At 38.9% G+C, this 13,148-nt stretch overlaps 1 protein-coding gene across 5 annotated transcripts in view; it reads left to right on the forward strand.

The window, feature by feature from the left end:
* The window catches only part of ADGRG6 (adhesion G protein-coupled receptor G6), a 115,623-nt gene that overhangs the window by 36,871 nt on the left and 65,604 nt on the right, over window positions 1-13,148 (forward strand). For all 5 annotated transcript variants that reach the window (XM_075035859.1, XM_075035854.1, XM_075035858.1 and 2 more), the window contains exon 3: window positions 7,356-7,697. In XM_075035859.1, the coding sequence (XP_074891960.1) occupies window positions 7,356-7,697 (342 nt within the window). The remainder of the gene's footprint in view (window positions 1-7,355; window positions 7,698-13,148) is intronic.

Here is a 13,148-nt window from a genome sequence, read left to right on the forward strand (position 1 = left end):
GTTTGTGTAGCTTGGTCCAGTTATTACTGCTTTCCTTAAAAGGAAAAGAAAATGATCAAACTAGAGAAGATAGCACACCTTCCTCACTGCTCGGGTCCATGCAGTGATTCCCCTTTTGTTTTCATACCGCAACAGTTATGGAGTCATGCCCTCCCGTTCTTCCTTGAGGGGGCTGCAAGGCTGAAGACGGGATTGTAAAGCTTCAAATACAGGACTCAAAGGCATCATTGTGCAAGAAAAGACTTTAAACAGCTGCTGAATTTTAAGTCCATGCTTAAATCCAAATCATATCTATGAGATTTTAAGATTTATTCAAGATTTTTGTGAATTTAGGCTTGTGCACACTGTAGAAATGCTGAAGTAGAAATGGTTCCACATCATTATGCATCAGGGGACATTTACATTTATACACAATCACAATCATATTTCCAGACAGTAGACCTCAGCCCTGTAACACCGTATGAGCAGGGACAAACTTTTATGTACATCACTCTTACTTCCCTTCTTTTTATTGCAGAGATAATCCTTTTTTGTTGTTTTTGGTTTTTATTTTTGTCCTTTTTTTTGTTTTTAAATACAGAAGTTTAAATAGTTAGGATTGTTTGTTTAATTTGAAGATTATTATGTGTTGTGTATAGTAATTTTTATCAGGCGAGCATACTGTAGAAAAATAAGGATCTTTTGGGGAGATCAAACAGCTTCTACAATTTGGAAAGTAAATAAAGAAGCAAAAATAAACCTACCAAACCTCCTTATTTGCACTTTCTCAGAACTCGGTCAAATTGTGGGTTGCACAGAGAGCAGACGACATGGTTTGGTGTGCAGAGGCTCCAGGAGAGTGCTCTGCTTAATGTTTTGCATAAAAAATTTGTATATGTCTTATAACTGACTTATAAGTGAGTAAGCAGAGCATTACTTTATGTCCAGAGCAAATGACATGACACTTTTTTGCCATTAATACATTCACATTTTGTGTATAGGTATTTCTGTAGATCTACAGATCCCCTTTACATCCAAAATATTTTTTTTTTTAAGTGAAGATAAGCTAGTGTTGAAGCCTTTGCCATGTGATAGCTGTTCTGGGTTTAGTGTTTGTGTCTCGTTGAAATAACATGGTTTTGTTTGTTCTGTAGCCATTCCAGCCCACCCACATCTTGGTGGTTTGGCCCTTCCTCTTGCTTGTCTGCAGGTGTGCCCATTGCTGACCTCATTCACCTATCTATTTGGAGTCATAAATATGCTTAACCTAACGTTTGGCCGTATCTCTGTTATGACATCCTTGAAATAGAAAAAACCTCCCAACAATTAATTGCTTATTATAAAGCAAGATTTTTTCCTGCCTAATGTTCATCAAAATAGGTATTTTTTCGTGCTGTCACAGTAAATGATTGTAAGGTTTCTCTTCTGATTTGGGCTTTGCCACATGCTTGCAAGGGCCTACATCATGTCACCTCCCCGTACTTCTCTCTTACTCAGTTCAAAACTACCATCCTTGTAAGTGCTACCTTTTCAAATATATGTGAAATGCTTAAATGTTCTCAGATGTCTACATGAAAGCAAATTATAATTAATTTTGTACTGCTTTTTTATGTCTAAAGTGCTAAGTACTGTAGCTAAGATTTTCTGTGGTTTAGGATTGGCCTAATTCTGTCAGGCGGGGGAGATTTTATTGTTCACTTGAATAAGACCAGAGTTAACATAAACTGTTTTGTGCTGTTTTCTGAAAATTTGATCCCAGAGCTACATAGATTTATTTCAGGATATTTTCACATGAAAGTTGTGTCCTCTACAGGGAGAAGTAGAGTTAATTTTCATGCCAAAATGAAATCCAGCAGCATGCTATCTTACTTTTATGGGGGACTTTTTTGGATTTTTTTGATTTAATGGATTTAAATGGATTTTTAATGGATTAAAAAAAATACCAGTAGTGTTAATTCAACCCACACTGGCTATCGTTGGTATCCTTTGCCGCTGCCTACACATATGTAGTCATTTACACTTCTGTCAGGTAGAAAATGCTGCACAGAAGGCCAGCTGCATGCTACAGCTGGAAAAAGAAAAACCCAATGCAAGGTGTAACTTAGTGTGAAACCAAACTGAATAATGCACGAATTGCAAGGGCAGACTTTTTCCCAGAGACCCTGTTTTCTTTTGATCCTAACCTTCACAGACTTTAAGTCTTTAGGGCTGAAATAGGCAGTGTCCCAAGCTGGATTGCTTTTGCTCTTTTAAAAAAAATTCTTGGCCAAATAAAACTTGTTGTCCGGCATTTCTCCAAGGTTGGGTAAGTGCAGAAATAAAAGCAGGTGGAGAGGTTGAAATCGAAACTCATGCCTGAGAAAGAAGTGCAGAGGACAATAAGGCAAAAGATGAGGGTTTGGGGGAAAATGATGACAATGGAGAGAATTAGAGAAGTGTGAGGAGCTAGAGGAAAATACGAGTATTAGCACAGATTTTGGAGGCAAGTGCTGGAATGTGTTAGTCATGTAAGAAGAAATCAAAAAAAGAGAAGCGTGAACGTATGGGACGAGGTTATATACAGAATGTTTCCTTCCCAAATCTGCAGTTCAGCATTGTGGATCTGGGTCTGACTGTGGCTTCAGCTGCCCACAAATGGCTTGTGAAAATCGCTTTCAAATTGTGTATCTCAGTGCCTACAGGTGTCTTCATGAGTTCAAATGGTAGAATTCTGTGCTGGGGCTATAAAGAGACAAAATCGGTAGACAGGACAAACTGGGCGATTAATTTCGTTCCATAGGATATGAGGTTTGCATGTGCACATGTCTGTTTGTATGGTGCAATCTTTAATGAGTCACATACTGTTTCCCTTAGCCCCTTAGTTTTAGGACAGTCTTCAGATGATTCAACATGGTGTAGAAAGACTAGTTTAGGGTTCTTTCCTCTTCATAGCAATTAAAAGGTATATATGTGAAATAGGCAGGAGGCTCACAGAAGAGAGGGAATGGTCTCATGGTTAGGAAAGTTGGCAACCATGAGAACAGGATTCTATCCTTGCCTTTACCGATAAGTTCCTATTAAAGATGGCCAAATTGCTTTGACCAAAATTTTCCATTGGCCACTAAGTACTCATTTGTGGATTTTCTACAATGGGCCAGATTGGCAGACTGCTCTCCCAGCTGCAGTTTAAAGTCATTGATAGTGTGCTTTGGACATATAAACCCCTGTGCAAATACTAAGTAGTTAAGGAAAATCAGTACTCTCATTTCTTAAATTAGGAACCCAAAATCCATGGAAACTTTTGCCATTTTTGCCCATTATCTCCATGCCTAACTTTATCCTTATAAAATGGGCATCATAGGAGGGAAAAAGCCATTTCCCCTACAGTCAGTTCCCCTTCTGAAGTTATTTAACATTTGTGAATCACTTAGAAAACTTTGGTGAAAGCTCTAACATACTCCAGAGGAATTTATTAATTTTCCTTTTTAGTATACGGATACCATACTCCAGGGTATTCTCATGATGGAGACAAATGAATTGCCCAGTGAAACTTTCAATTTAGCAAATGTTGAAATTAAGTGCTTGATTGCACTGTATGGGGTGTTCATTTTGGTTTGGGGAACAAGAGAGAGGGAGAAAAGATGAAGGCTTTTGTTGGATAAAATATATTTAGAGAGTGAATTTCCTGAGGTCTAGGGTGATAAAAAATACTCGACAGGCAGATTCTGGGTATGTGGGGTTCCTGACCAAAAATATCATACCTAAATTTGTTCCCATTAAAATCAATAAAATATCTCAGATTCTTGTAGAAATGCTTGTGGTGTGTATTGCAACAAGTATTCAGTGTCCACAGTTCAGAACTGTTCTGGGCCAATGGGATTGCAAAATAGCTGTCAGCTTTGGCTGACAGCCTAAGGTTGCCACAGCAATTTCTCTCTTTAATGAGTAAAATAGGTGGTGTTTATAGAAAAATAACTGTCATCTCATGAGAAGCTGCGCAAAAAGTTCCATTCAAAACCATTCTGTTTATATATAGTTTTGTTGTTTGTTTTCTTTTCTTTTTACTTACTACTGTGGACATTTGCATGAAAACAGGATATTTCTCCTTCAAATTGCAGTCATGGACAGAATAGCTACTATGCCAAAATGGAGCCAACCCACTTCAAAAAAGTAAACTATTTTGCTCACCAAATCTGTTTCTTCTGTGTATGTAAAGTTTTGAGCACTTATTTTCCTACCTAAATTTAGGGGCTGGTTTTTTACGTTATTTCTGTAAAACCAACAAAACAATATGGATATAATAAAATGAGATTATGTTAGTGAAAAGATTAAATGAGTAAAAAAACAAATAACATTTCTGGTTTAGTATTTACAGTGACAGACAGCAGGGATAAAAGTATTTTTGTTACGTGTACTGACGGGGGCTTTTACACGACTTAGAAACAATGATAAATACTCAAGAGAGAGATAAGTAGAAGAGCTGAGTCCTGTTTTGGCTGATGGTGATAAATAGAGTTAATAAAGGTGGGCCTCTCTGAAAAATGTCTGTGTTCCTTCTGATGGACAAATTTGACTTTCCCAGTCTCATGTTGAGTGTAATATTCTACCAATTTGAGAGATACACTTTTACTGACAAGCAGCATATTTTTTCTGGTCCAGCAATGTTTTGTAATGCCCTTAAGATTTACTTTAGGGGTCCAAGGCTGAATGAGCGTACATTAACACCCGTGTTCCTACATGTATTTATATCACTTAACATCTTCGTCCCTGGCTTCAGGTCCATCTGGGTGTGCAGGGAAAGCTCTCAGTTGTCCCAATAGCTCTGTGTCATTTATTTCTCTGACAGAAATGAGTAGGAGAGGCAGCGCGGTGTGCTGCCAAATCCTCAGCCCCTGCAGCCCTCATCCTAGCAATAAGAAAGGCAGGAGTGCGAATGACCGAGCCTTCCAGCTGGAGGCAGCTCCGGCCGGAGCTGTCTTACAGCTCCTCTGCCCCATAGAGCTCACTCACCCTTGGCTTGGAGACCACAGTGGCTTTTGGCTTAGAGCGTGCTTTTCCTGTTTCTCCTCCTCTCAGTCTAGGGTGGTTCTCTGAGGACTGATACCTATCTGTGCAAAATCCACTGGATGAAGCTGTCATCTGTTTGTACAACTGCAGGATTTATAGTTACTATACTAATAAGTAAATATTCCCTTTCTGGTTGATAAATGGAACAGCAGCATTTCAGGGCAGGTAAGCATAGTCCTCCAATTGTAAAGATTTGCGGAGAAATTAAGAGTGGACAGGGTCCTGTTTGTACTACACAGATCAAGTTTTCTTGTGTCGTGAGTGCCACTTCTTCCCAAAGCTACTTGCAAATCTTTCAGACAATTTTTTTTCTCATTTGAACAAATAAGCATCCCACTGATCTTTTCTAATGCAGCCAGCCTGTATTTGGCTCTGAGACCCCAATTAATTTATAGTCTCTTTACCTCTTTGGGGCCATATGAATTCATGATTTGGAAATAAGAATTATAAAAACTCTGTAAAATACACCTCATGATTCTCCCTGCAGATGTAAACTGCTTCTTTTTTTTCCATGCCAATTCACAGAGTCAGGGTCCGTTTGTGTCCTGGCTTCAGCTGGGATAGAGTTAATTGTCTTCCTAGTAGCTGGTATAGTGTTATGGTTTGGATTCAGTATGAGAAGAATTCTGATAACACACTCATGTTTTCAGTTGTTGCTAAGTCCTGTTTAGACTAAGTCAAGGATTTTTAAGCTTCTCATGCCCAGCCAGCAAGAAGGCTGGAGGGGCACAAGAAGTTGAGAGGGGACACAGCCAGGGCAGCTGACCCAAACTGGCCAAAGGGATATTCCATACCATGTGACATCATGCCCAGTATATAAACTGGGGGAAGTGGGGCTGAGGGGGATCGCCGCTCGGTACCTAAATGGACATCTGTCTGCAAGTGGTGAGAATTGCATTGTGCATCACTTGTACCATATATTCCAATTCTTTTATTATTCTTATTGTCATTTTATTATTGCTATTATAAATTTCTTCCTTTCTGTTCTATTAAACTGTTCTTATCTCAACCCTCGAGTTTTACTTTTTTTTTTCTCATTCTCTACCCCATCCCACTGCGGGGGGAGAGGTGAGTGAGCAGCTGCGTGGTGCTTAGTTGTTGGCTGGAGTTAAACCATGACAATTTGCTTAGGCCAAACACCATTTGAATGTGACTGAACAATATCAGGACCCAAGCAGTGGAAAGAAACATCAAGGGTTCTTTGGAGAAGTTTGTTGCATTTGTTCCTGTTTTATGGCTGCTCCATATGTAGTTTACACTTGGCAACTTTTTTAGTTGCTTTTAGCTTGGGCAACTAATAATGCATGTTCACATTGTTCTATTTTTTTCATACTTGTAGTACTTGGTGCAGGATTGTGGCCTAAAGAAATGTTTGCAAAGTAATTCAGCATAAATGTGCCAGTCAGTTTCTTTGGTTATCTATTGGCAATACTCAGTTCCCACCTAGTTTGTTCAGTGCTGCTTTGGTAAACTGTTACAGATTTTAGCAGCAGGCAGTTCACAGTAATTATATCATATAATACACTAAGTAAATATATGATAAATGAGCTAATGTAAACCAAACAAGAAACGCAACTCTGGGGACTAACTGGGCCTGAAATCCTCGTGGATAAGCACAGCAGGTGAGCAAAGGAGTATGAGGAATAAGACAAGAATTTCTTAGAGCCTGTCTGCCACAAATATGTCAATGGAGCTGAGTCAGCATGGGAAGAGTGCAGTAATTTGCTGTTGATTCAAAAAACAGTAGCTCACTGCTACCCTTCTGGGTGATGTGGACAGCATTTGCCAGAAATGCTGATGACTAACCTTTGAGAGTTCTGCAGAGCTACTGCTTCTGCCACTCTTCAACCCATCTCTTGTGCTGCTGCATTCCAGGGACATTCCACTGGTAACAATAGCATGGCACATTGCTGCTGGAATAGCCACCAGTCAGCATCAGACCAGCAGCCAAAAAATGTAAATGATACCAGTCATCTTTTTCAAAGTCGCCGTTTAGGAAATCATTTGCCTTTCTGAATTCAAAAATGTTGCTTTTGCTTCACCTTTGACAGGTCAATATACATAGCAGATATTTTGTGTGCACAAATGAATATTTAGCAGCATAATTTATATTTCTTTTGTGTAGTATTTCTTTAACAAAATATTCTTCTGCTGTACTATTCCTCCAGCATTTTGCCCACTAGAAACCACGCCTTTTTCTGCCTTTCTTCCTCCTATCTCTGTTTATATTTTTCTGTATAGAAATACATTTAGTTATTGTGTTAATGATAGCTTTCCTGTTAAGTTATCTCTCTTCCTGACCTCCAGCATTTCTCCATTTTTGTTGCCAGCTCACGGATGCTACGACTGTAGGATCGTGCTAACTGACCCCTCTGGAGTTTTCACTTCTCCGTGCTTCCCCAGTGATTATCCCAACAGCCAAGCGTGCAAGTGGATCATCCGAGCACCTCATGGATTCATCATACAGCTAACATTTATCGATTTTGACATTGAAGAAGCTCCAGGCTGTATTTATGATTCACTGACATTAGACAATGGAGAAAGCCCAATGAACCTTTGTGGCATCACTGCCAAAGGATTATCCTATAACTCTACCGGCAATGAAATGATCGTGTCATTTAAAAGCGACTTCAGTATCCAAAAGAAAGGTTTTAATGCCAGCTATGTAAGAAGTGAGTAGACCCAAAGCATTTCATCCCTCTTATAGATGTTAGAAGGAAATGTCCTATAAAGATTAGAACAAAAGTTCCCAAAGGAATCAAGTCCTCCATGAGAAGGGAAAGGATGGGGAGGCTGCAGGGTAAAACTACAGAGTTCTCTTGTATGTTTTTTTTTTAACTAGTCTATTTTTCTTTGGATGAAAAGAAATTATTTAATTCTGGGACATGACATCAAGTGTGTTTGTTAGAAAAACTTTTCACATGCAAAGACTTTAGGTCTAATTAATAGTGCGTTTCCCTGCAGATTTATGCTGGAGTGTTTGGAAGCAGGACACCTGTCCTTCACGTCAGCATACCTGCGGAAGGACATAGAAACCTAAAGGGCAATGTGAGAGGGAACTTAGCTGAGCCAGAAACAAGGCCAGCCTGGACCTCTGTCCCACTGAAATGCCCAGCAGTGAGAAGGAGTTTGTGCAGAAGGCAGAACTTCTCAGAGCTTCTTCTAGCCTTTAGAACAAACTCCCAGGGATGAAATGGCATTGCAAAATGGCAAATGGCTACCTTTCACTCCAGTTCCTTGACCTTTCTTTCCTTTCCTTAAATACATAGCAATGCCTAGATTTTAAAAAGCCTAACAACTGCAAAAAAAAAAAAAAAAGAAAAAAAAGGCACTCATGCTTTTCCCCTTAGAAGATAAGGGTACAAATAACATGTGATTGATGTTTGTTTTGTTGTTTAAAGCATTAATTAGAAGTTGCTCTCACATGACTGTAAAGGGCCGCACGGTAATGGAGGGCATTAGGATGATCACTTACAGGCCCCATATGCTACGCACAGTTCGTTCCCCTTAAGGGTTATAATTTACAGTTACATGCTCTCAGTTCGCTTTCTTTTTGTTGAAATCACACACCTTAGACTGAATACCAGTATTGCATTGAGCATTTATATTACTGTAGTATGCTTACGTTCTGTTGGTTAGCTGGCTGCTGTAAAAACACAGAGCAGGGAGGTTTGCAGTTATCTCTTCAGTCACAAGCACATCTTCCTCGCGATTTTTTTTTTAATATTTATTAAACATATCATATATTTTAAAATCATTAAGATAGTAAACCCCAGGAATCATAAGACAAAAGTAGTCCTGATTATGCCAGCAAAACTTGTTTGCAGTTCTGAAAAGAAAAAAGGTTACATTATACCAGAGGAGCTAAAAATACTTCTTTCTGCTGAGGTCCTTTCATGCTCACAAAATGAATGTAGTAATAATTCTAGGAGCACCTGTTCTCTTGTGAAAGTGGAAGAAAATTTCCTGAAAGGTTTCTCTATTTGAAAATAGCAGCTCTTGCTGTATTGTAAGAAGTTGTAAAATCAAGTGGATCATAAAAAAGTGACATGCAATCAGGTTATGCAAAATTATTTACTTCTTTATTCCTCTTTAATATTTTAATGTTTAAGTATAAGTGACAAGATGACTTACAATTGGAATTGAAAGATGCAATGTTACTCTCAGATGTGTTCACTGAGGAGCAGAGGAAAGGTCCACAGACATAGTCAGAGAACCCTTTGTGTATATATACCTATAGGTAATGTATTTTTATGAGAGCAAAATATTACTTCCATGCCAAATTGAATAGTACCTTACATTCATGGATAGCACCATTAAAGTTAAATAGTCTTGGAAGATATCCTTCTATTTTGAATGAGAAGACTACTCCCCAGTCTGAGTAAAGGTGTCAGTGACCTTCACCAGTGACTTATATTTTAACGTTTCGCATATATATTAGCTCAGAAACCCTATGTCTAGGCTTTCTGTTAAGCATCTAGGCTAAGGCTGCTGAATTTTGTTTCATTATTGCAAATCTGTAACTCTCACCTGACATCTTGATTTTGACCATGGATGCCAGGAGAGCTGGCTGCATGCATTTAGGGCAAATTATAACTGTATTCTGCTTACTGCCTACAGTTGAGCAATTACATTGGGTTCAGAAGATAGTTACAGACAAAGATCATGGCAACGTTTAACCTGGCAATGGATACAGAAAAAAGGGCTTGGTAAAGGGATGACAATGTACTGCTTTACTTTCAGGTTATAAAAGCATATAGACAATAGGACATCAATGCGCACACACACACTGAAATTACAATGCATCTGCATGGCAGATGTCAGTGCTACACTCTCCTGTCCTTACAAAGAGTTCCCAAAGCCATTGGAGAGATTGCACACCCCCTCACTTCAGGTCCCCAATGGCTTTTCAAAGCTCCTTTGTCAAGGTGACACCATTGTTACTACTATGAACATGATACCTGGGCAAAATCATTAATTTCTCCCAGAGCAAGAGGAACAGCGTTACCTTCATATTTTCTTTCATTTCTCAGAAACAATCATAGGTAAATAATAAAATTAAGTAGTTTAGTTCAATTTTGAGTTTCACAGAATAATGCAAAGTTGGAAAGTAAAGGACTGTTCAAAGACACACACCAATTTACTATCTAGAAATGGCATTTAGAAAGATATTAGTGGTACATCCTTATACACAATATGTACACAAAACAAAATATATGTGGGAAAAGACAAATATAAGAGAGTAAGTTTGTTTGGGGAGGGAATTAGCTGAGAATAGAACAGCTTTTGTGTGACTGCTTGGTTTTTAAACTGAGTTTCACAGAGCACATTTTGTTATCCATAACAAGTTGGCCACCAGTGCAAATGTTGCCTTTCCTGATTGTCACCTCCTGCAAAACACCAACAGCAGATGGATAGGCCATATCCTCAGCTGCAGTACATGAATGTAGCTTTGCTAGTCTTGGGGGAATTATGTTAATTTACACCAGCTGAAGAGCTGGCATATTAAATAATTTTCTAGTAATAGTTAACTGCATAAGTAATAGCTCTACTGGTAAGTGAAAGTCACTCAGTCACCAAAAAGAGAGGAAGGAGAGCTGACAGACCTCTGTTAGTACAGAAACGCTTAAGACAATGTCATGTAAAACTAACACACAGTTGAGTAGTACTGCAGTAGCCCAGATTAAAAGCACAATTCACTGCGGTAGTAACAAAATACTCTCAAACAGGTATTTGGTATGTAGACACTCGCAGACCTCATTAAGTTGATGCATTTCTTCCAGCATCAGTGAAAGGGCAGTTGAAAGCAGTGAAGCTAGGAACAGCAGAAGCCACTGCTCAAGCACCAAACCATGCTGAAAAGCCCATCAACTGGAAGGAAAGCCATTTTCCCTGCAAGGGATTGTAAAATACAATCTAGGGACTCCTGGTTTGCTTATGTGTAAAGGGGTGTATGAGATGTGGGACAGTGAGCTGCAAGTAAGCTAGGGGCTCTAAAAAGCAGCAGGGGCGGGCTTTGTGCATCCCAGCGCTCCTGTAAAAGCAGATGTGGATCTCAGAACAGTGAGCTGCCTGTTGCTGGTCGCTCCTCCTGCGTCCAGGCTGCCAAGACTTTTGTACATTCTTCATGCATAAATAGCAATGTGTCCAAAAAAGCCCCCGTGCGTTGTAATCCAGTTATACTCCTAACAGAAACAATTTAACATCATTCTGAAAGTAGTCTAAACACTTGGATGAATATTCCAAGAATATATGTGTATTCTTCCTCAGAGAATAACCAGTTTCTCCAATACTAACATCTGAAATTCATCAGTATGATGACTGGCTGTGCAACAGTAATCAGGAAAGAGATCTGCGCTTAATGTCGATGGCAGGATTCTGTTTTCTCCACATGGACAAAATACTTGTCAGTTTTGTCCTTTCACTGTATGGGGAAGGTGCCAGTGGCTAAATCTCTCAGATGAGTACAGCAAAGTTGAATAGACTTGTTCAGTACTGGAGCAACATCCTGCCTGTTTATTTCTCTTCCTATACTGTTTAAATGTGACCAGGTGGTCCATAACTCTCCTGACCACCCTAATACAGGCTGGACAGTGCTTGTATGAATAAGCTTTATTCTTTTTCCAGTCTTGAATCCTTATACTTCTTCTGGAACTCTTTCCATGTTACATAAAGAAGCTTACAGTATAATTAACCCATGAAAAAAATACCCCTGTTTTCAATGGAGAGTTGAACACATTTTCTATCTATAATATTCTTACAACATACTTCTGCCCTCGGGAAGAAAAAAAAATCTATGAAGTAAATCCAGTAACTATAAAAGTCCAGTATTTTTCTCTCTTCCCTCCCATTCTCCACATGCTGGGTTGGTGGATAATGTGCAATGCTTTATGTTATTTTAGTATATAATATATTGGTCAAATTATGTCCTTATGTATATCCAAATATGGTAGTTTGGAGCTCAGAGTCTTTGCAAGCAGCTGGCAAAGGGAATTTGCAATACCACAGACTACACAGAATCCTTATACCCCATATATCTGTCTCATTTTCTGAGTGCGGTGTGACAGTCACCCTTCCCTCACATGTCTCACCCTCTCATATTGAAAGGCTTTTATTTCATTCTGAGAAGGGAACAGGTGTAGTAATTAAAATATGCATTGTGGCATCACTTAAAAATCCCAGGGGAGGCTACTGTGGCAGTTATTCTTCAGATCTAGCAAAAAACAGTTTCACTTCCAGCATATACACTGTGAAAATGTATAAAAGACGTAGCAGACGTGTGCTGGAGATGTGGTCTGCCACAGAACTGCAGAGCCAGAAATAAAACTGAGGGCTGCTGCAATGTGGTCTTGTTGACCTCAATGCCTGTGCGTGACTGATAACCTGAAACTTCTTTCTGTGGAGAAATTTACTAGGAGAATTTTGTGGCTATAAATGTGCCAGTAAAACTGAGCATATTGACACTTTATTTTGAAAAATAATGTTCTCCAAAGTAGAGTGAACAGAATTCTCATTAATATACCCATGGAGAAGAAGCATATGTTGTGTGATACTGTTTTCCACATCTGGTGGCAGCCATTTTGTCAGTGCAAATGAGAATACTTAATAATGATTAGAGATGGAGTAATTCTGCCCATGCCTAAATACCCTTACTGCAGTGCATATTTGCAAGAGAACTAGCTATTTCTAGATACTTGTGCAAAATCCAAAGCTGCTGACCCAAATACTAGCAAATAGTGAACAGCTTGGATATAAATATTCATGAACATGTGATTGCAGTAGTCAACCAAAAGGCTGCTGGGGACAAAATGAGAAGATGCCTAACGTTTTGCAGAAACCCATTAGCTGAATTCAGGAACAAAAGGCTTCAGTTTGCCAAGGAATGTAATGGGGGCTTTCTTCTATTGCGATATTTAAAAGAAGCAAGGCCTGAACTTCATTGGTGTAATGTAGTCATGCAGACAAGTAATTAAAATAATATATCTTAAAAGCAAGTCATACTGTGTTTTTCAAATAACTGGTTTATTCCATTGCCTAATGCATCCTTACTAGATGAATGAGTATTAATTTTTATAGAGTGAGCCGAGGCAGAGTTGGAAGTTAGTAGGTAATATGTCCTAATA

Source organism: Buteo buteo, chromosome 9 (genome assembly GCF_964188355.1).
Source record: "Buteo buteo chromosome 9, bButBut1.hap1.1, whole genome shotgun sequence".
Lineage (NCBI taxonomy): Eukaryota > Metazoa > Chordata > Aves > Accipitriformes > Accipitridae > Buteo > Buteo buteo.